General features: G+C 43.5%; 1 protein-coding gene and 1 long non-coding RNA gene across 10 annotated transcripts in view; one reads left to right on the top strand and one right to left on the bottom strand.

Moving 5' to 3' along the window:
* IRAG1 (inositol 1,4,5-triphosphate receptor associated 1) overlaps positions 1-20,744 on the bottom strand; it is a 125,596-nt gene that overhangs the window by 9,564 nt on the left and 95,288 nt on the right. For all 9 annotated transcript variants that reach the window (XM_050757402.1, XM_050757396.1, XM_050757400.1 and 6 more), the window contains 5 exons: positions 20,275-20,406; positions 18,019-18,160; positions 11,264-11,313; positions 10,606-10,713; positions 8,653-8,717 (listed from right to left, as the gene is read on the bottom strand). In XM_050757402.1, the coding sequence (XP_050613359.1) occupies positions 8,653-8,717; positions 10,606-10,713; positions 11,264-11,313; positions 18,019-18,160; positions 20,275-20,406 (497 nt within the window). The remainder of the gene's footprint in view (positions 1-8,652; positions 8,718-10,605; positions 10,714-11,263; positions 11,314-18,018; positions 18,161-20,274; positions 20,407-20,744) is intronic.
* On the top strand, positions 11,231-17,025 carry LOC126935668 (uncharacterized). Its single transcript, XR_007719273.1, has 2 exons — positions 11,231-11,346; positions 16,784-17,025. It is a non-coding gene; the product is annotated as an uncharacterized LOC126935668 (long non-coding RNA).

The raw sequence follows: 20,744 nt of genomic DNA, 5'->3' as shown, positions 1-20,744 counted from the left end.
ATGTATTAATAGCAGACAAGAGGGCTGGGAGCGGTGGCTCATGCTTGTAATCCCAGCACTTTGGGAGGCCGAGGCAGGTGGATCACCTGAGGTCAGGAGTTTGAGACCAGCCTGGCCAACGTGGTGAAACCCCTACTCTACAAAAAATTCAAAAATTAGCCAGGTGTGGCGGCACATGCCTTTAATTCCAGCTACTCGGGAGGCTGAGGCAGGAGAATCACTTGAACCTAGGAGGCAGAGGCTGCAGTGAGCTGAGATCACACCACTGCACTCCAGCCTGGATGACAAAGTAAAACTCAGTAAAAAAGCAGAGGAGAGATCATACCAGGAAGATAATGCAGGTTATTTAAAGACTCTGAGACACAAAAGGTGCTGAGTTGTTTGAGAACTTAAATAGAGGCAGAGTGGCAGGAGTTAACTTTTGGACAAGAGATATTTGCAATGCCTGTGAGGTATCCAAAGGGAGATGTCAAGTATACAGTTGAATTCATCAAAGTGAGTCAGGGAAGAATTTTAGGCTGGAGATATTCATTTGATGTCATCAGAACATAAATGTTACTTAAAGCCATGGGGATGGACAAGATTGCTTAGGGAGATAATATGAGGAAAGACAAGAAGAGGAGCCAGGACCAAGCCATGAGGCTTTGCCACACTTGGCTCAGGTGGAAAAGAAGGCATCTTCAGAGGAGGCTGAGCACTAGCAGCCTGAGAGGTAGGAGGAAACCCAGGAGCGGGTGGAGTCTTGGGAGCCAGGAGATAAGAGCACATCAAGGCGAGAAGAGTTAACAGTGCCACACACTTCTGAGTTTGAAGCACACAGACAAGGTGACTATTAGATTTGATAATACAGAGGTCAAGAGGAGCCTCTATGTAATGGTGGGAGCCAAGCACAGGTTGGAATGTAAAGTAAAGAAGGGGAGGTGGGAAAGGGGAAGTTACAGACACAGCAATTCGAGTAGGGAGGAGTGTAGAAGTGTGTGTTGGAGGGAGTGTGCAGCTGAAGTAGGTCAAGGGAGGATGCACATTTGAAGGTAGGTAGAAATGATCTAGTAGAGAGGATGAGAGAAAGGGATGCCCAAAGGAACTCAGTCTTTGCAAAATGAAACAGGGACAGACTTTGGAAAAGTAGAGAATCTCTCCTTGTTTGTAACAAAGGGAAGATGATGATGAAGTTGTTGGGCTGGAGATCTGGCGAAGGAAAGTGAGAGGGCTCCTATGGGAGTGTAGCTTAGGTATTCTCTATAAAGTAGACAGCAAGGTCATCTGCTGAGAGTGAGAGGTAGAGGGGTCTAGGAAGGTCTGTGGAGAGAGGAGAGGTGTAAAAGAGTTATATGAGAAAGAAGAAAAACAGACATGCTAGAACATCATGGTAGGATGTCTGGGTGGTGCTGGGAGATCATTGCGGGTATGAGATCACAAGTTTAAAGGAAGTATCCAGATGGCTATGCTTTCCCTAGAAATCCTGCAGCCCACCTTCGTGTCCTGATTCCCAATGGGAGCAACGTCGTCATGGAGGAGTCCTCCAACAAGGCAACACTGTGAGCAGAGCTTTCTAGCCAGGACTCTGAAAGATCACAGCTGCCACCCTCCCTGACCTCTTAGACAGGGTTTATGAGTGAGCCTTGTATCTTCTCCTCATTCTTGGCATCAGTTTCCCATCTCTTAGTTTTCCTCAGACCTTTTAAAATTTACATTTAGTCAGGCTGGAAACCACAACCCATTGTGAACAAGAAAGATAACGCTCTAAAAATACCAGCTATTCATAACATTTCTCTTTTTGCAAATTACATTATCCACTCCCTTCCATGTGACCTTGGCCTAATGTGCAGTTTCCTATTTATCCAAATCACTAGAGCGAGAGGAGAAAAACACAGCTACAGCCAAGGGCAGGGAAAGTAATTCTTTCATGAAATATATATATATATATATATGAAATGAGATACTGGTATTAGACTTTTGATTTATACACAGCTGTCAGCCTTAGAGGTTCCTTAAGGTTAAGCATGCATGAAGGAGGACAGTGTAGTATAGAGGAAAAAAATTTGCCTGAGGCAAACTTGGATTCAAATCCCAGCTCCAAGACATGTAAATTATTTAATCTTCCTGAACTTCAGATTCTTCAACTGTAAAATGGGGATAGTAATACATACCTGATGGTGGGGGTGTAAGAATTAATGAAGAATTGTAAATAAACTTTCTGGAATATGTTTATTTACATACTCAACAAATTATTATATCTGCTATTATTATTGTTATATAGGAAATGTATTGGTTCATTTTGGGAGCAATCTGAGCTACCTCCAAATATGACTCATAAAAAATCCAGGCAATTATTTATATCATCAAGGAAGAATTTGTTATATATTACTGAGACACGTCAGAGTCAGAGGAACCCTAAATGTGAACCAATTTAAGGTATGGTAAAATTAAAATTACATTTTCATAAAATGGCTTTAGGAAATTTCTCAGGTGCACATGTATTGCATGTCATCACACACTATGCACCTTAGAATTTTGCAGAAGAGTGACCGTAAACAAAGCTCTCATTGTCCTTGGGTCATTGATCTCTAGAGAAGAAAACTTTTCCTTACCAGGGCCAGGAAGCCCATTTCCTTGACCCTTTTACATGCAGATCTTCTGTCCATTTCAGCTCCCCTATAGGGCTCTCATATACATCCTCTCACTTGATCTTTCCAATGATGAGAAGAGCTAAAAATTAACTTATATGTATCAGACTGTGGTCTAACATCTCACTTACGGCTCACAAATGACCCAAGAAGGTTTTACTGTTCTCTGTTTGACAGATGAGGAAACCAAGGCTCAGAAAAATTAGGCTGAGGCATGAGGATCGCATTTCAAGTGATTTCATATCTGTCATATGATCTTGGGACCAGCCCAAGATCATACAACCAGTGTGTGGTAGAACTCAAATTTTACCCTGTGCAGTCTGATATGCACCCATTCTTCTGACTACACTATCTGTCACCTAGGTGGGGTATTATCCCATTTCACAGATAAGAAACCCGAGCTCAGGTTGACTAAGTGACTTGCCTAAATTCACGTTATTGGTGCTGGGACTCTCATCTTGGTCGTCTACGTTTGTGTCAAGATGGACTTTCCAGCCCCCATGAACCCCTGCCTTTCTTTCAATAGAAGTCTCTTCCTTTCACTCTGGTGAGTGAAGCCCTTCCTGCCCTCAGACTGGACTGTGGCTTCTATGGTGTCCCTCTTTTCAAGGCTGCTTGTCTAGAGTGTAAGTGGTTGGGAGGGCCTTTGTTTAATGTGTGTGTGGGGGTTAGGGGGGAATGGGGAGGAGTTGTGGGTAGGGTGGGAAGTGGGGAAAACACAATATGTAAAATGTTTGCTGTCCTCTCCTGACCTCTGAACTGAGCTTGTAGTTTTTTAAATATCTTATCTAACTATCTGGAAGTTTCTCCCTAAGCATCTTTAAGACTAAGCTCAAATGTCTTCTCCTCTGTGAAACCTTTGCGGGTGTTCTCCCCTCCCTCACACCCTCTGGTTAAAGTTGATCTCTCCTTTTTTTTTTTTTTTCTTGAGACAGGGTCTCGCTCTGTCACTCAGGCTGGAGTACAGTGGCATGATCTTGGCTCACTGCAACCTCCATCTCGCAGGTTCAAGTGATTCTCCTGCCTCAGCCTCCCAAGTGGCTGAGATTACAGGAGTGCACCATCACGCCTGGCTAATATTTGTATTTTTAGTAGAAATGGGGTTTCACCATGTTGGCCAGGCTGGTCTCGAACTCCTGGCCTCAAGTGATCCACCTGCCTTGGCCTCCCAAAGTGCTGGGGTTACAAGTGTGAGCCACCGCACCTGGCCCTCTCTCTCCCTTTATTCTGCAACCACACCTCTATGACAGCGTGACTCACAGGGAGGGCATTGATGTTTCAGATACCTGCATATGACTGTAATCATAGGAAGGAGGACGGTGTTTAGGTCACAATAGTGCCTGGCACACAGTGGATACCTTTAAGTGCCTGTCAAGTTGCATCGGTTTCACTATGACTTATCCAGTCCCCACCTAGGAATGTTGTAAAAGGCACAAGTCCTCTCTGTAAATGGTTATTTCCTGAGAACCCAGTGTTTGGGTTGGGCTAAAGAAATCTGTAATCATGGCTGTAAACTGGAGCTGAGCACAGCCTGTGCCTACCCTAGGGATTTCTGGCCCAAAGGCTCATGGATCTTGGCATCTGTTCCCTGCCTGAAATCCTATGTGCTTTCTTTCTGAGATGATTCATGGAAATGAGGCTCATTGTTCTCACACATGCACCAGGTCAAAAATGTTTGTCATTGTGCTCAGCTCTCAGTAATGTGAAGAACTATTTAGTCAAAATATGTTTTTGGGCAGGCAGGTATATTAGATTCAACTTTTCCCATGTGGAAAACAATATTTGAAAGTGACTACTATCCTTTGTGATGGGCATATCTTCTTGGGCTCAGCAATGTTTCCAAGTCACCCCCACTGACATGGTTCCCTCTGACAAGCCCAGCCCAGGGAACCCAAGCTTCCTTACTCCCCGTTACTCAGTCCTAGATACCTGGGGTCCTCCACAAGTTTATTGGGGTGGTGGAGAGGGGGGCGGAATTCACTCCAAAATACTACCAGCAAAGGGGAGTTGCTGACTGTACACATTTAGCGTCCTACGAAATCTTTCAGGAATTTACCCTGGGTGCTTCAAGAGTATAGAAACATGGCTAGTTTTAGACAGTTAAAATTGCTCTGTGATACATTAACATAATAATCCCTTTCTGACACTAACGCTGTGCATCATCTACATCCTGGTTTTGCTGATCCCTCTGTGAACGGTTCCATGCATACCCTGTCTCTCACCCAACTCTACTCTCCATTCCATGCCCAGTTGGTCACCAGGCTCTTTCAAAAATAGCTCTTAAATTCATCTTCTTCTCTATGGTCACACTGAACTTTGTTTTATCCTTCCAGTTGGGCCGTCTATTAAAAGGGTAAGGGCATGTGCTCTGCTATCTACCAGCTTTGTAACCTCAGGCAAGTGACGATTTCTCTGAGCTTCAGTTTCCTCATCTATAAAACAAAGATATTAATAGTATACCTACCTCATGGGATTACTGTGAGGATTAACTGAGATTCTTAATACAAAGCAATTAGTAAAGCACTTGGCATAAAACGAGGTGCAGTAAATAGTTAGCAGTAATTGCCATTGTCAACAGTGCAGTAAACAGTCAGCAGTAATTACCATTGTCATCGGTTATCATTGTCATCCTTATCATTATCATCATTCCTTGAATACTCCATACTTTGTCACATGGACAAAGCCTGGAATGTTGCTAACCTCCTGGTCACCTAGTTAATTATGTACCCTTTAGATTTTACTTTAAAAGTAAGTTCCTAGAGGAAAACTTTGTGGGTTTTTTTTTTTTTTTTTTTTTTTTTTTTTTTTTTGAGACAGGGTCTTGTTCTGTCACTCAGGCTCCAGGCTGCAGTGCAGTGGTGCAATCTCAGTTCGCTGAAACTTCTGCCTCCTGGGGTCAAGCCATCCTCCCACATCAGCCTCCTGAGTAGCTGGGACTACAGGTGCATGCCACCATGCCTGGCTAATTTCTATATTTTTTGTAGAGATGAGGTTTCATTATATTGCCCAGGCTAGTCTCAAACTCTTGAGCTCAAGTGATTCACTTGCCTTGGCCTCCCAAAGTGCTGGGATTACAGGCGTGAGCCACTGCCCAGCCAAGGGGAATCATTTCCTAAACTCCCTCTTCCCCCTACTTCCCCCCTTCCCCCAACCTTACACCAAAATCGGGTTAGGTGCTCATTTTCTGCTGCGTCATTCCCTTAGCAACCTACACTTCCTTACGATCCCACCCATCGTGTTGTATTAGAATAGGCTGCTTCCCATCTGTCTTTCCCGCTAGACTGTGAGCTCCCTGAGTACATACTATGTGCCTGGCCCTTGGTGATTAATTGTTAAAGGAATGAAAGAACAAAAGACTACAATTACATAGCTATTTCTACTTGCAGAACTGCTCTTGGGCTTTGTTTTCTCTTCAAGACTAATTTTAAATATCACTCTCCACCCATATGTTTAAGTCTACAGATTTCTAGGCCCTTGTTGAGTGAAGAGCAGTTCATTACTAAATGACCTCCAAGAACAAGGCTCAGCATTCTCTGAAATCTCACGGAGCAGTGTAATCAGCTCTCAAGTATTTTCCTGTCAACTAGCCACAGGGTATTTGACCTTCTTATCCTTTGCTTAGCCAGCACCCTTCCTGCTTCGTCACTGTATGCTTAGGAAAGGTGAAATCATTTTAATACAAAGCTGAATACAACAATCTCTGAAGCAATGTATATTAAACTATAACACATTATTTCTCTTTCGCAATATGGCTAGGGCAGCTAGAATTGACTAAGTATTTGTGTATAGGACAGAAGATAAGAATTCACTTTTACTCATATATTGTCTGATTGTTACTGCATTGGGAATCAAGTAAATGTTTCCAGTTTTTATTTATTTATGTATTTATTTATTTGTATTTTTAGTAGAGACAGGGTTTCACCATCTTGGCCAGGCTGGTCTTGAACTCCTGACCTTGTGATCCACCTGCCTTGGCCTCTCAAAGTGCTGGGATTACAGGTGTGAGCCACCATGCCTGGCCATGTTTCCAGTTTTAAATGGAAATCACTTAACATCTTTGAGAAATCCAGAAGGGGAAGCTGTTGTTCATCCTGAACCCCTCTTAATCTGAAGATGCCCTCCCCTCTTTGCAACCATTCTTACATGGGTATATTCCCAACTGGAGAGTCAACCCCAGTGTGCTTGACTTGCCTTAATCCCCACTCTGTCCCTATCTCTTCAGGTTCTATAAACCCCTGGAAAGGTGATGGCACTATTGACCATTACCCATTGACGTTCCTAATTTGGGGCTGCTGCTTATTGTCTCCAATTTTGTATCTCAGTTTCCCTTACCAAGGATAATTCATGTTTTCATGATCCCCACTGCCTTGGACAGAAGTGCTCAAATGGATTGGCATAAGTTCTACAGAGTTCAGGCCCTGCTCTGTCATGATTAGAGTCTGTTGAAGAGATCTTCTGCCTTGAGTGGCTCTGCAGGCCTAGAGCTGGGAATGGGGCTAGAGTTGAGGGTTCTCTGAAGTAGGGATTCATGCACCCAAAGGGAAGGTTGGCAAGGAGAATTTTAGTGGGTTTCTCAGTCAGAGCATCAGGTGACCATTTCTGGAGAGATTCTATGACTCTAGGGTGAGGATGAGGCCCTATGACTCTAGGGACTTGGTAAGTTTCTGTAAACTCGGTCACTTCCACGTGGTCCACATGGTGGTGGTTGTGTCACCTCTTGACAATTTCCCTGTAGTGATCAAGAAAAGGCAGAGAGAGAGACCCCAAGAGACCCTCTATAACACGAAGGACCTGTGAGCTTATGGGGGTGAGGTGGTAAAGAGAAGAAATGCTGGGCAAACTTCAAGACTAACAGGTGACAAATCACTGGGTGATAAGCTGGTGGCTGCACATAATGAGAGATGTAGGAAACAGGCTGGGTCTGGAGGTGGGAGCCTGTCTGTATTGAAAAGGGTCCCAACATACACTTTTCCTGCCAGATAGCAAAACTTTTCTGACAGCAAAGAAAAACGAAGGACTAAAGCTGTCTTGAGGCAAGAAAGAAGGAAGAATAAGGTATATGTTCTACCAAGTGAGAAAAGACACAAGGGGAAAATTCCGAGAGGCAGCAGGTGTGATCCAGATGTTTTTCAGCAAGCAAATGAAAGAATTTGAAAAGTAAGCTATGAAGTCCTCTGAGTGCATAGAAACAGCCTCCCTTCCTCTGGCTGAGGATGAAAAGATCTGCACATTGCACAGATGCCTAGAAAATCACAGACACTGCTGGCTGCCAATCCAATATGCATTTTCCTTCCTCGTTCCCAACAGCAACATGATTCTGTTTAGGAATTTACTCTTCTTCATGGAGTCATTTTGCTTTTTGGGAAGCTGACCCTCTCACCAACCCCAGGGAATAGTGTAAATCCCATGATGACAATCCCATTCCCAAAGTGATTCTTTTAGAAAGGGACCTCCTTCCAGATTTGTCAATGAGATAATAGGGAAGACTGGTGAAAGGTTTCTGGGTTTATTCCTAAGAAAGGAACGCGGCAAGAAACAGGCCCTTTCTTCCTCTAGGTATTGTCTTGTCTGGAGGGGATGCCAGGAACTACCAGCCGTTTGCCACAATCCTGATGATGAAGTTAACATACAGCGTGGCCAGAGGCAAGGAAGTTGTAGGCATGCTGAGCTAGAGCCCTGCTGTGCCGTACCAGAAGCAGCTCTACCTCTGGACTTACTAAGTCCCATTGAGTTGGGGCTTTCTTTCGTCTGTAGCCCAAAGAATCCCAACTGGCAGAGAAGGCTCCAGTCTTCTCTGGGCTCTCTCATATTGGGTACACTTGGCCTCAGTCAGGGCATCTTCCCGGTTCAAGAATCTTGCAAGCGGATTCTGAAATCTTTGTGGGTCTCAGACTCTCATTCATTTCCCTTAAAACTTAATTTGCTTTCCCCTGCATTTTGGGGATGAAAATGGGAGGAAGGAAAGTAAAATGGGGAAATTTTCCTGAGAGATCCCTGAAGCAAAGAGGAAAATCAACAAACTTACTTTTCCAAAAGTGCAGGCAGTGCTGAAGTGACAGGTAGGCTGCCTTTCCCATTGGGTGATTCCGACTGAATGAAAAACAGAAGACAGAGAACTGAGGATGTGCTATGCAAGGTAGAAGCCAGAGCTGCTGGGTTTCTGATGATGGGAGGGGGCTGCTGCTTCTCCTCTTTCCTCCATGCCCCCACTTTCCAATCTTCATCTGAGCCCAGACCTTGGCCCTTTCCCCTCGGGCCTTCCCTGTCCTCCTTTCCTCAGCATTCCTTTCCTCTACGGCACATGCAGCTTGCTCCTTTTCCTTCGCCTCTGCTAAGTTTCCTTAAGCAAAGAGGAGAGTTTACATCTTGAGGCTCCATTCTGGAGAGAAGCCATCAGTTTTTCTCTGTCCTGTTTACTGACTGTGACTGAACACCAGTGGGCCTCCTACAAGTGCAGGTCCCAGGCTCCCTGTGATAGATTCACACAAGCCCATCACTGTCCCAAGAGACACAGCTCCAGGTACAATTCTCAAGAGATGCCAGTACTATTGAAAGCTCAAACAATCAGAAATTTCATTACAATATGTTCCCCAGGATTTCCACGTTGTGTTGTTGCAATGGATTTGGTTTAAGTAATGGTTCTCAATGTTGGCTGCACATTAGAATCACCTGGGGGAAGTTTTAAAAAAGTATTGATCCACTCCAGAATCTTGGTGTGGGGCCTGGGGGAAGAATGTTTTAAAAGTACCCTGTGTGGTTTTTAATCTATGGCCCTGATTGCCAGCCCCTAGTCTAAAGGAACATATATTTGGAAAATAAATTTATGCTTTTAGGCAAAGCATGGGAAATAGAACTGTTAAAACACACTAACCAGTCCTCTCCAATATCCTTAAACATTTTTTTCAGGTTGTTCTATTTTAATGGGTAATTTGGGAGTTTAGGTTGATTTCATACATGATTGAAATGCTTGAGGCAGGAAACAGTGAGTACCACCCATTGGTATTACATAGGGCTTGAATTTCCAATTGCTTACACAATCAGATTGTTTCCTTATACGGTAGTGCTAGTCATAGGCAGGGGATAGAGAAACCACTGAAGAAAGAATTAGAGAGAATTAACCAGATGCACAAAGGCCTGGGATACAGAAAATATTTTGTTATATCCAAACTGTCTTTGCCTAAAAGAAATGGAAATGTATTTTTCCTGATTATTACTAATACATTCGTATTATAGAAATATAAAAAGGCATCAGGAAGAAAATAGAAATGAACTATTTTACCATTGCCTAGAGATAACCATTGTTAGCTGTTTCACGTATCTTCTACCAGAAATTTCTGTCTACGCACAGAAACACACTCTTTTAAATAGTACAAAACAGAATTATACTGTTTATACACTAGGTTTTGTATATCCTATTTTACTTGCTTTTGATTCATAATAAATTATGGACCATTCTACAGAAACCCCTTATAGGGATATCCATTTGCTTAACCAGTCTTTTATTAGTGAACACGGAGTTGTTTCCCGCTTTTCATTGTTATGAACAATGCTGCAATGAACTGAGGCAGGAGAACAATGGGTTGGTTGAAGAACTCAAGCTCCTGAAACAGAGAACCTAGGGTTCAAAGCTGTTCTACCACCTATCACACATTACAAACTTCAGCTACTTAAGCCCACTGCAGAGTAGAAAAAAATTATAACCACCTTGGTGGATTGTGGTGTAAGCACAAAAAGAGTTATCGTTTGCAAAGAATGCTGAGCTGCCAACACCATGCTCAAGGGCAGTAGGACTTCCCAGAGTAGTAGAATACATGCAGCCTGATCTGTATTGGGTTTTTGCGCCTATCACTCAGATTCTATTCTGGAAATTTCCTCTCCTTGTTGACCCTGCCCCCATTTGGTCACCCCCCTAGGACTGAGTATGAAGGAAAGGTTATTTTACTATTCCGTGCTGGGAGGCAGGCATCATCATACTTACCAAGGCTGGTAAGGAGGGGATGGGTGATGAACTGGGAGTTTGGCCAGGCAGATTCAGGGCATTAAACTTGGGAACAACGGCAACGCTGACCCTCCGGCGAGGCATATTCTGTGGGGAGAGAAGTGACCAGGCTCATTGTCTTGGAGGTAGCAATAGCCATAATTCAGAAGGGCTTGGGAAAAAAACCTACTCATTTCTAATGCTGAAATGGCATTCACTGGATATTTTGGTTTTGCAGTAGCAATGATGGAATTGGTGCGGAGAGAGTGGCCAAAGTTGACCCAAATTTCCCAAATTGGTGGTGAGTGAACGCTCAATCTGTTCTATTTTAGCTTATGAGATCTTGGAGATACAGAATGGAAATGACCCCACAGTCTCTGGGTAACACCCTGGAGACTGTATTAAAGCTGCCTGTAGCAATATGAAGGCTTATGATCATTTCATGTTGATTCAAGGGATGTATACATAGTTAAGGAAACCACGAGCAAGAAAGGTAAGATGTCAGAGGCTAAACTTGAGACCGTGGGAAGCCGAATAGAAACTCTGTTCAGAGATTCTCTGGCATCCATGGATCCCAGAATGAATGATTGTTTGGGTGACCATGGAAACTTCTGTCATACTCTTTCCAGGAGCCCTGGTATTCCTTGAACATGCATACCTTTCCCAGCGTGAGGGACATGGACCGTGCCGTGCGAGGGACCCCATCTTCTGCAGCAGGAGGGAGCAGAGAAGAGAACACAAGTAAGTTTCAGACTAGGCACCAGCAGGAAACAGAAACTAGGCTATGGTATCCATGAGCCAGAACTGGCCCTCAAGGGATAGCCCAAGGATCTGGGTGTTGGGGACGCTGAGTTTGGCACTTCATCCTTTGAGATGGGGCTGCAGAGTGGAGGGTTTTTTTGGACAAAACCTTTATCCTAACTCCGCTTCTCATTATAGGAAGCCCCAGTCTTGGACCTCTGATCTTTATCTGACCCCACTAAACACACTCTGCATAACACCCTAGATAGTGTATGACAACTACTCAGCAATACCAAGACTTATTGGGTTATTTCATGCTCGTTCAAGGATGTACAGTCAGAGAAACTATGAGCAAGGAAGGTGTGGTGCCAGTAAATAATGAAAACTTGCTGACAAAAGTAGTTTCAATATGTTACCTACCAAATGACTCAGAACAAAGGAAGTTACCACCCCAGGATTTTCTTCTCCTTACTGCATACATTAAGTGATATAACTCATGTAATATGTTTAAACTTCGTACCTGGATAATACTACCACCAGGAAACACCTGAGTACTTTCAGAGAAAGGTATTTGCTAGCTCAATTCAATTTGATTCAGTTTGACCAATATTATTTAGCCTGCATCTCTCTCTCTTTCATATCCATGCATTTTTGGTGTGTCTCTTGAAAAGCACATAGCTGGTTTTTTTTTTTTTCAAAAAAAATTTTTTTTTGAGACTGTCTCACTCTGTCACGAAGGCTAGAGTGCAGTGGCACAATCTTGGCTCACTCAACCTTTCGCTCCTGGGTTCATATGATTCTTATGCCTCAGCCTCCCGAGTAGCTGGGATTACAGATGTGTGCCACTATGTCTGGCTAATTTTTGTATTTTTAGTAGAAACAGCATTTCGCCATGTTGGCCAGGCTGGTCTCCAACTCCTGAGCTTAAAGTATCTGTCTGCCTTGGCTGCCCAAAGTGCTGGAATTACAGGCATGAGCCACCACGCCTGGCCTGTTTTTTTCATAATCTAATCTAAGATTCTCTATTAACCAATAGATTTATACTATAGTTCTTGTGATTAATATATTTGTATTTATTTCTACCACGTAATTTTATATTTTCTATTTGTTTTATTCATTGACTTTTTCCACCCCTCCTCCCACCCTACACATTTGTTTGGAACTTATACATTCTATTTTTAACCTTCAGCATGTCCTCTTAACTTTTGAACATATTGACTTTAAATTTAAAATTAAACAAGATCTCTATTCTTTTCTTGAATAAATCTTAAAATAATAACCCTCCCTCTTAATTATATTGCTTTCCAGTATTTTTATTTCACCTTGCTTTTGTATTCCTAAATTATTCATTATGTTTGTTGGTTTCTACAGAGAGTGCTTATTTAGATTTACCTACATGTTTACAAATGTCTTTGTTGACTATTCCTTCTTGTATCCTACTTGTTTCTTTTGAGCTCAATTTTTTTTTTTAACTTTTATTTTAGGTTCAGGGTACATGTGCAGGTGCATTACATAAACTTGTCATGAGGATTTGTTATACAGATTATTTCATCACCCAGGTACTAAGCCTAGTAGACAGTATTTATTTTTTCCGTTCCTCTCCCTTCTCCTACTTTCTACCCTCAAGTAGGCCCTGGTACCTGTTGTTCCCCTGTTTGTGGCCATATGGACTCAATGTTTAGCTCCCACTTCTTAGTGAGAACATGCAGTATTTGGTTTTCTGTTCCTGTGTTAGTTTGCAAAAGATAAGGGCCTCCAGCTCCACCCATGTTCCTGCAAAAGAGGTGATCTCATTCTTTTTTATGGCTGCATACTATTCCATGGTGTATATGTACCATATTTTCTTTATCCAGTCTGTCATTGATGGGCATTTAGGTTGATTCCATGTCTTTTCTATTGTGAAAAGTGCTGCAATGAACATTTGTGAGCATGTGTTTGAGTTCAATTTCAATCTTCCTTAGGTACATCCTCTAGTTGTTGTTTCAGCGAGGGTCTGTGAGAGGTAAACTTCCTCAATTGTCTCCAAATGGTCTTTACCAAGCCCTCAATCCTGCATGGTATCTTAGCCATTTGTGTTATCTCTAGGTTGACCGTTATTTTCTCGTAGTTCTTTTAAGAGATTATTCCATTGCCTTCTTCTACTATTGCCATTGAGAATTGTCATTCCTTTGTAAATAATCTTCTCTCTTTGATGACTTTTAAGATCTTCCCTTTGTCTTTACTGTTCTATAGTTTCTCTTTGGTGTGTTTTTATTTTTCCTGCTTGGAATTCACTGTATTTTCTGAATCCAATGATTGATGACTTTCCTTAGTTCTGGAACATCCTCAGCCATTCTTTCTTGGAATATTTTCTCTCGTTATCTTTCCCCTTTAAGGATGGACCAATAAATGTATTTGGGACTTTCTCATTCTACATTCTATATCCCATATCTCAATGATTCTTTCATAATTTTAATCAATTTATTTCTCTGAACTGTACATTGGGTAACTTCCTCAAACTTATCTTCAAGTTAACTAATTTTTCTTCAGCTGTGCCCAATTTGATTTAAATGTTATAATCAATCAGGCTAAGCTAGGTTATACTAGTTTAACAGCATAGTAATAATAAGCAACTCCAAAGTATTAGTGGCTGATAACAAGGAAGATGTGATTTGCTTATGCTACACGCCCATTTACTTCTGAGTCTGTAGCAGGCTTGGTTCAGTGTTTCCTCATTCTGGACTCAGCCTAATATTGGCCTTCTAGTATTCTGGAGCAATGATGGTTATCACGTTAGGAGGAAGAAACATGGCAGATTGCATACTAGTTCTTGAAGGCCTAGGTTCAGATGTGACACGTCCTTCTACTCACATTTCATTCACCAAAGCAAGTCCCATGGCCTTGCCTTGTGACTTTAAGGGGATGGGAAAATGTGCCCAGAAGGAGATCTGGAATAACGAAGAATAGCCTCAAATATAGTAACTAACACACCTAAACTCTTGAGTTTTTAATTTCCGTGACTTTATTCCTCACTTTGAGAAGTTCTATTTTATTCTTCTTTGATAACTGTTTTCTTTTACTCTGTTTTTGATCCATTCTTTTATGTCTCCAATGATTTTTAAGTTAGAGACAGGGTCTCGCTCTGTCATCCAGGATGAAGTGCAATGGCACGATCACAGCTTACTGCAGCCTTGACTTCCTGGGCTCAAGCGATCCTCCCACCTTAGCCTCCTGAGAAGCTAGAACTATAGGTGCCCACCACCACATCCAACTAATTGTTTTTTATTTTTATTTTTTGGAGAGACAGGGTCTCACTTTGTTGCCCAGGCTGGTCTCAACCTCCTGGCCTCAAGCAATCCTTTCACCTTGGTCTCCCAAAGTGTTGGGATTATAGACGTAAGCCACTGTACCCAGCTACCCCTAATAATTTTAAGCTTATCTTTAAAAAAATTATCAGATCATTTTATTTTCTGAGGTTCTTAGGATATGATCCTATTCTTTGGGGTACCTGATGATTTTTGTTCATGATGAATTGTTTTCTTGCATATTTTATAATTTTAGGTTGTGAAGTCATCTTCAGTGAGGCTTTATTAGAGGAATCCTGTGTGTCTGGGTGCAGCGTCTGTCTCTCCAGAGTGCTTTTCTACTTATTTCTAATATGTCTTAGAGGCACCATCTTGCTGTTCTTTTCAAATCCTCTGCATATTGCATCATCACTGCTGTCACTTTGTGAGTATGTACTTTTCCTATGAGGAAGGAGAAAGTGTTTTTTCCTACTAGAGCCCAGGGTGAAACAAATTTCCTTGTTTCTCTGCTGGTTGGTGATTATTATTTTTCCTTATCCAAATTCCATCTGAGGATCTAGTCCTTGGACAGCCTTAACTTTCTGTGGGAATCTGTGTCAACTCTCTACCATAGGTGTTCCAGGTCTTGTCTCAGATCACAGGCAAGTGTAAAAGCTCAGCTCCCAGATAACTGAGGTTGCCACTTGTCCCCAAGGAAGCTGCAGGGTCAGCTTGGTTTCAGTTCTCTTTTCTTTTCTCGTATCTGGATATTTCAATTTCTTTTCTTGTGGATTCAGCTATTTAGACATAGGTTTGCTTTATTTTGTCCAGCAGAAATTTCTAAGTGCTTGTGGTCAAAAGATTCTCAAGTTTTCCAGTCAGCCAAAACAGCAGAACCAGAAAATATTCTTTACATGTGAAGAGTTCATATACATTAGTAAACTACCAAGCTTACAAGTGGACAAAGATCATAAATACAGAATTTTTAAAAGTAGAAATACAAATGTTCCATAAACATTTGGAAAGGCCGAGAAATACAATTAAACCAGTAAGATAAGACACAATTTTGGTCTATCGAAGTCATGGATACTTACCAAAAGAAAGAACAAGAATGGTGTCAATGGCACAGTGAATTGAGTATTGTAACCCATTCAGTGAAAACATAAATGGGTTATTTGAAAATAATTTGCTTTAAGAGCCTTAAAAAATTTCTTTCCCCTGAGCTAGTATTTATACTTCTAGAAATCTACATTAAGGAAATAATCCAAAATGCAGACAATTGGTAAATTTCATATTCAGAAAGAAACATATTATTTTAAAAAAATGTATATCACCCTCCTTGAAATCAGGGATATTTTATTTACTGTAGTCTTCAAAACCCCAGGCATAGACAAAGATTGCAGAGGTTGTATAAAAGGCTTAAGACACAAACACTATTAGGGAACAGTCATAGAGTGTCTTATGGAAATACCTGCTGAGTGGTTACGGCCCCTCTGCCTAGCCCAAGCTGAGGTATAGCTTGGAAGAACAACTGGAGTGGAAACAAATATTGGAAAAACATGTACAGCTATCGTTGACCTTTGCTATGGTAAGCGTTTTATCATCCTCCTAGACTGAATATGGGACTCTGTCGTGTGTTCTCCTTGGAAGTCTGCTTTCTTCTGTCATAGCACTGGCTACACTGCCTTGACTTCCCAAAGGTTGGGAGCTCCTTCGGGTCTGTGACTGTGTGCCCTTTACCTCTATATTCCAGTATTATATGGGGCAAGCCAAAGGTACTTAGTAAATGTCTGTAGAATGAATGAATGAGACTCATGGGTAACTGCTCATCCTATAAATCTTAGATAAGGTAGTTTGCAGGAGGCCTTGTGCAGCAATAAATGTAGGAGCCCATGGCATTAGGATTCCTTTGGCGGCAGCTTCCCCAGCTTGCAACATGGACGGAAAATGGTTTGTTAGAAGCCTAGGTGCATATGGGTCAGGAGCCTTGCTGACAGATCCAAAGCAGACAGTCTGGAGCATGTGTGCATGCTGCCTTTGGACTCTGGGACGTGTCACTGATATTCTCCAGGAAACTTGTGAAACCTCCTGTTTATAAAGGTTTCTCCATCTGTTATACTTTCTGTACTTTCCCTTCTGCAGCTCTTGGTAACACGGATGTTTGCATTCCACAGGGATTCCTGTTGCTAAAAGGTCTGTTTTCTCCTGCTGGCCACCCTCATCAGCCAGAGTCCAAACCCTGACAGTGCCCACAGAGAGATCTGGTCCAAGGCACCAACCTCTTCCTGCTGGACTGAGAAAGAGTCTCCGACTGTGTGTCTCTTTACCTCAGCTTTTGCACACCTCCAATATATTGTCCACTGAAGTCAGAATAATCTCAAAATAAAGCCTGATTACATCATGAGGTATAAACTTACCATTAACTCCCCATTGCCTAGAGGTTTAAATTGCTAGCATGGCCTGGCATGTGGCCCTGGTCTACCAAGTCTCACTTTCAACCTGTCACTACCACACCCCGACACTGCCACTATGGAAAACTGTTTGTTTCATCTTCTTTTCACCCCCAATCTCCACATCTTTGTCCATGCTGGTTTCTCCACCTGGGATGTATCTTCCTCTATTGACTGGAGAACTCCTATTTTTACTTTAAAACACCAAGATACCATCCCTCTTTGAAGCCTTCCTTGTCTCCCTTCAAGCAGAATCAGGTGGGCCCTCCTCTGTGCTCCTATGGCAATTCATATAGAACTTCTAAACAAGAATATTTCTTTGAAACATTTGTCTTATCCATGAGTCTACTGTTTTTCTCTGTAACATCTTCAGCCAGACTCGCACTCCACCCTAGCTGCCCAGGTTTCACCCCTCACCTGGACTGTTGCAAGAACATCTTCATGGAGTTTTCTGTCCCTGGTTTGTCCCAGTAATGTAATTGCCACACCATAGTTCAAGGGAATCTTCTTAAGCTACATATATGATCAAGTCATTTTCTTGATTAAAATCATTGGCTGGATCCCTAATGCTTTCCAGAATAAAGCCCAACTTCCTTAGCATGTGCTGCCTAAAAGGGGGTCCCAAAGCACACAGACTTACAGGGTCTAGGGTCACTCTCAGACCCTATAAGTCCAAGAGTTCTAGTAGCCTGTGGGCTTTGTCTCCATGGTCAGCCACTGTGATTTATTGCTTTGGGAGTTAGGAAGTCACTTTGGGAATGCTCATGTTTCCTGCTTCCAGACTGCCCTGCCAGGCCCACTGAAGCAGCTGCTGGGAGGCCCCTGTGGACAGTACTGGACAGGGGTGCTGCTCAACTGGAAATAAGTCATGGGGCTGCTCTGACAGCTCCAATCCTAGCCAAGAGCTCTTGGAAGTCTACCTTGTAGGGCCAAGATGGGGCAGGAGCCTAGGTCCTTACCAGAGGGGCCACAGCTGCGGCTTGAATTCTGATTTGCAAGCTTTTTAAACTCCATGAGCTCCGCATGGTCCTTCTCATACGTCCTCTTTAGATTCTCCACATACTGCATCATCACTTCTGTTGCTTTCGACATGCGCTTTTCCTGCAGGGATGGAGGGTGTGAGTACATGAGGCCACTGGAGGAAAGGCTCCATTGGCACTTATTTGCTCTGATCAAGCCCAAGGGTCTGGGCTAGGAGAATCAAAAGGATACAGGGACGAGACTCTGCCTGAGCTGAGAGGTGGACTCAGCACCTGCACTCAGGGAGAATGGGAAAAACACAGCCACCACACTGCAGGAGGTGACAGGCAGAGGAGAGTTGTTTCTGCTTGCAGAGAACAGGTCAGGGGAGGGTTCATGGAGATGGAATGAAGTGGATATAGGATGTGAACAGCATCTGGGCACATAGACAAGGGCAGGAGGGACAGAGCATTCAGGCCAGGGAACTCCAAGAGGATTCTAGAGGCAGGGAAGCACAGGGCTTATATGTAGATGAGGTTTTATCCTCTGGATAGGAGTCCTCTGGAGAGTGAAGAAAGGCACTATGACAAATTGTGCTGGGACAATCGACATAAACCAGGGCTGCCCAGAAAGCCCAGACACTACAGGTCTCCTGCCTCTGTAGGAATCAGCAAGCAGTTGGGTCTATTTGTAAGTCTGGGTTGTGAAGGACCTCGAATGCTAGACAAAGGAACTTGAACTTACTCTGAAGGAAAAGGGAAGCCATTGAATATCTCCCTTAAAGTAAGAGAGTAACATAATCAGGTCACAGATAGAGATGGGACTCAAGGGAGTGAGACTGGTGTCAGTGAGAGCAGCACGGAAAGACCGAATGAAGCCTGACCTGGCCCAGTGGAGCCAGAGAGGAAGGCAAAGACTGAGGCATAGAAGCCAAGACGAGGGAGCCATTTGGAGAAGGGAGCAGATGGCGTGAGTGGCAGTTGGGCTTAGGCACACGTTTGGGAAGCCTGCACACAATGAGAACAATTTCTCTCTGCTCATACCCTGGTTAGATCCCTCAGAGGATCTAGCTCAGGCCCTGCCTGGCCACAGAGGGACACACCCAGTGGCTTTGCAGGAACAGGTCCCACAGCCATGCATGGCTGAGACCAGCCACTTCCCTAGAGTCCTCCTGTGTTGCTGCTCCCAGCTGGAGTGACTTCCTGCGCACCACTGCTGAGTCAGGTGTCCTTGTCCTGAAGGACACAGGGTGGGACGGCCCAGCGGCAAAGTCCTTTAACAGGAACTGCTCAGGGCTGCACCATCCCAGGAACCTCCTCTCTTGTAACCAGAGCAGCAGGACATAGATTCATGTCATAGCAACATAATAACAACATCTAAATGCTTTACAAGTACGGCAGCAACCCGCTATGGGAAATACTGTGACCATCCTCATTTTATACTTGAAAAGACTGAAGCAGAGAGACCTCGGTAAGCGGCCCAAGGTCACACAGCGAATGAAGGGTGGAGCCCGGATTGGAACTCAGGCAGTGTGCTCCTGCTAAAACATGCGGGGCCAGGGCGGGGCTCTCTGTGGTTCAGGACTTCAAAGTGGCCAAGAGAGAGACAGACCTGGGCCTGTGTCCCGCTCTGCCACTCACTAGTGCTTTTACTTTCTGAGACTCTGCATCTTCATCTGGGAAACAGGATATTTATAGGGTTGCTGGGTGGATTTAATGAGACAAAGCAGGTTTTCCTAAAGCATGTTTTGCCAAATACTAGCTCGATGGGAGTTGAATAGGTATTTTTTGAGAAAAATAAAATGGAGGGCTGTGGGGGGAATTCTTCAGTTCAATATGTTTGGGAACTACGTAGGTAAAGTGAACCAGCCTTCTCCAATCAAAGCCTTGATTAGGCCAACGTGTTAGACACCACTATCCTCCAATCAAAGCCTTGATTAGGCCAATGTGTTAGACACCACTATCCTCCAATCAAAGCCTTGATTAGGCCAATGTGTTAGAAATTTCCAAGAAAGAAAGATAGTATGCAGTAGTCCCCAAACTTGTGCGTCCACAGAAACCTTTTTCCACAAAGCCCCTTGAGGGTTCAGTGATCTGCCAAAAATACTCTGAATAATACTGCAATGGTATACATAGGATGCTTGGCCCAGAGGCAGCCACCTCTAAGTGGTATCTGTAGTTGCCGCTGCTTGGGTGATTGCTCTACTTTATGTAAGTGGAGCAGAGTTGGCAAGACTGGGGGCTGGAGAGGCTCACCTGGCGGACGGCACCCACCACCTCAGCTCTACTGGAGAGGCGGGCAGCCAGGCGGTGCAGGACAGCGATGTCCTCCAGCAACTTCTGGTAGGTCTCCCGGTGCTCACAGTGGTGCCAGAGTGAAGCTGAGGACTGAAGAGGAGTAGGAGCATCAACTGGGGTCCTCAAATAATGTTATGGAGTAAATCAGCAGTCCCCAATCTTTTCGGCCTCAGGGACCGGTTTCATGGAAGACAATTTTTCCACAAACCTGGTGGGGGCGATGAAACTGTTCCACCTCAGATCATTAGATTCTTATGAGGAGGGTACAACCTAGATCCTTCGCATGCTGGGTTCACAACAGGGGTCGTGACCCTGTGGGAATGGAATGCTGCTGCTGATCTGACAGGAGGTGGAGCTCAGGAGGTCATGCTCTCAGGCAGCTCACCTCCTACTACGCAGCCTGGTTCTTTTTTTTTTTTTTTTTTTTA

This window comes from Macaca thibetana, chromosome 14, assembly GCF_024542745.1.
Source record: "Macaca thibetana thibetana isolate TM-01 chromosome 14, ASM2454274v1, whole genome shotgun sequence".
Classification (NCBI taxonomy): Eukaryota; Metazoa; Chordata; class Mammalia; order Primates; family Cercopithecidae; genus Macaca; species Macaca thibetana.
Note: the sequence above shows the minus strand (reverse complement) of the source record. Positions and strands in the feature narration are given on the sequence as shown.